Source organism: Corylus avellana, chromosome ca7, assembly GCF_901000735.1.
Source record: "Corylus avellana chromosome ca7, CavTom2PMs-1.0".
Lineage (NCBI taxonomy): Eukaryota > Viridiplantae > Streptophyta > Magnoliopsida > Fagales > Betulaceae > Corylus > Corylus avellana.
The window spans coordinates 555,170-557,748 of record NC_081547.1 but is presented as its reverse complement, the minus strand read 5'-3'; the positions used below and the strand labels follow the sequence as shown (position 1 = coordinate 557,748).

General features: G+C 42.7%; 1 protein-coding gene across 1 annotated transcript; it reads left to right on the top strand.

The window, feature by feature from the left end:
* The first annotated feature begins 1,382 nt into the window (after window positions 1-1,382).
* Window positions 1,383-2,099, top strand: LOC132186458 (uncharacterized). The gene has a single exon (XM_059600435.1). It carries the CDS (start codon window positions 1,383-1,385, stop codon window positions 2,097-2,099), a length of 717 nt encoding a protein of 238 aa, XP_059456418.1.
* Window positions 2,100-2,579: the final 480 nt, after the last annotated feature.

The window sequence follows — 2,579 nt, the reverse complement described above, 5'->3', positions numbered from 1 at the left end:
AATAGATTGCTTGGCAACGAAAGAAGGTCTACTTTTAAGTCGTAAAAAAATCGCCGTACTTTAAGTTTCAGGTACACGTGATCGCGCGCGGAAATTACAGAAGGTGTACGGACTTCCAGACGCCCACGCTTCTTTGAATGCGTCCAACCTGCTGGGTTCCGACCAAATTCTTTAAACAAAAAAAACTAAGCGAGATTAATTAAATTGAAAAGTTAAAATTTTTGTTAATTATGGATTGTGGTATATGAACCATTTGGTCTTGGTCATGGACCAATTTTGTTAGTAGTTCAATCTCGGAAAAGAAGAAACTTGAGTACCTAATCGGCAAGTATTTGATTCATCGTCGATTTAAAAAACCCACCCACCAGTACTATTTCCTCCCAAATTTTATAAAATGTCCGACAATATAAGATAGAGTGGCAATTTTGATACCTTTATCAATTCGATTTTTTGTCTAAATTATTAATTCCAACAAAAAATTGCTAAAAATATTTGTGCGTTTAGAATCTACCTATTCTGGACAACAGGACAAATGAAGCTTGCATTTTATATATAGAAAATAGAAAGAAAGAAGGAAAGAAAGTGTACACGCACGCCCCATGAGGATGAGGCAATCTGCTCCAAAGTCCAAACCAACGGAGCAGAGCGCAAGAGGACTATTCTGAAGGCACGGCGCACGTGAAACCCCACGTCTCATCCCATCACGCAGATGCCAATCACTCCGGCGATCTTCTCGCGTAATAGGAAACCCCACCACGACCAAATTCCACGGCACAAGGCAAAAGCAGACACAGGAAACGAAAAGCACCAAATAGAAAAAAACATCAACATAAAGAATTACATTAAAGCGTCGACGTAGCCTGCCCCATGCGGGCCCCATTAACCCAACGAACCGGGTCTGGGACAGTGGGACTGGGTCTTGAATCTTGATTAGGACGTTAAAAATAATTTCAGTTAAATTAGTTAAATATAAATGTATTGCTGTGTGTGAGTCTATAAAAGGCGAAGATTTGTCCACGGAAGGGGTTCAGTTCTCGGAGGTGCAAGTAATTGTTCTCTTTCTCACTTCTCAAAGGGAGGGGAAAGGGGAAAGGGGAAGCCAGAACCCAGACGCAGACTCCTCACTGCTCTCCCTGTGCACCCAGTACTCTCTATAGTGTACAATATTTTCTCACTTTTCTATATTCTTCCAAGATTTACCTCTCTTGGATTTTCATTTCTTTACTTTCCCGGAAAACACTTCCCACTCCGACTACCAATGCCGTAAGACTCTTGCAGCTTCACCCATCGGCTTTGCTTCTCTCTCTCTCTCTCTCTCTCTGTGTTTGAAGGGTTTGTTCGATTTTGACGGATTGAAAGCTGAGAAACAAAGAACAAGCACAATGCTTCACATCTCGAAGCTTTTTCGCTTCGTGGAGCTGTTTCTGGCTATGGTTCTCTTCTCGTGGACCTTAGCTCGGGTCCCTTTCGCCGTTAGAATCTCCGGGGAGTTCTTCCGGCAGCTTTTAGGCTTCGTCGCGAGCCCTCTCTTCGTTTTTCTGCTCTGCAACGTCATCATCGTTACTCTTCTGGCCAAGTCCGGCCGGTTCTCCGGCCAAATTCCGTCCGGCCACGACGGCGAGACCGAAATCTTCGAGGAAATCATCAAAAACAGCGGCGACCACAAGAGGTCGCAGTCCGAAACTGATCCTCTCGCCCACTTGCCAGGGGCGATCGAGTACCATGACAAGCAGATTATCACTGAGATGATCACGACCGCTCGTGAAGACGACGCTAACACGTTCTCTGACTCGGACTCGGACTCGGACTCGGACTCGGACTCGGATCTGGAGCATCCGAAGCCGTATCGTAGGACTCAGTCGGAGAAGTTCGAGCGCAAGAGTTGGGAGAAGTCTCACGGAAAGCTCCGGCGATCGGAGACGGAGAAGTGCACGAAAGGTGTTAAATCCGAAGAGAATCTAGCTCCGGAGGACGAGCTAAGCAACGAGGAGTTCCAGCGCACCATAGAGGACTTCATTGCAAAGCAGTGGAATTTTCGTCACCAAGAGTCTCTTCCCATCGTTCTACGGAACCAGAGCTCAGTCCCGGTTACCAATTAGCGGACAGAACCGAAAATTTGAAAAACTAAATTTACTGTTTTACAGTTTTGTACTTGTTGCTTCTAAACGCCTACGTACAGGGTTAATTTATGGCCTCTGTTTTTCCTTGGCGTGTAATTTCTACCCAAGAAAAGATAAATAAACTACTGTCTCTGTTTTTTATGGAGGCCAATTGATCTCCCCTTTGGTTTGAGTACTGCAAAGTTATTTACTGTAATTTTTCTACAATTTCATGTCAATGTCCATATAATGTTACATAAATTATATATTAGTTTGTAAACCTGGTAAGCAGAGGCGGATAAAACTTAAAAAATAAAATTTTTAAGGGTAAAAATTAATTTTTTTAAAGTCTATTTCATATAAATACATCAAATTTAGAAGATTTTTGGCATTTTCTAAAATTTTGTTGGGGCTGGTAAGTAATGAATAATCACATTTTAATGGCCAAGTTTTACGGTGATTATCAAGTTAGTTTGTAAA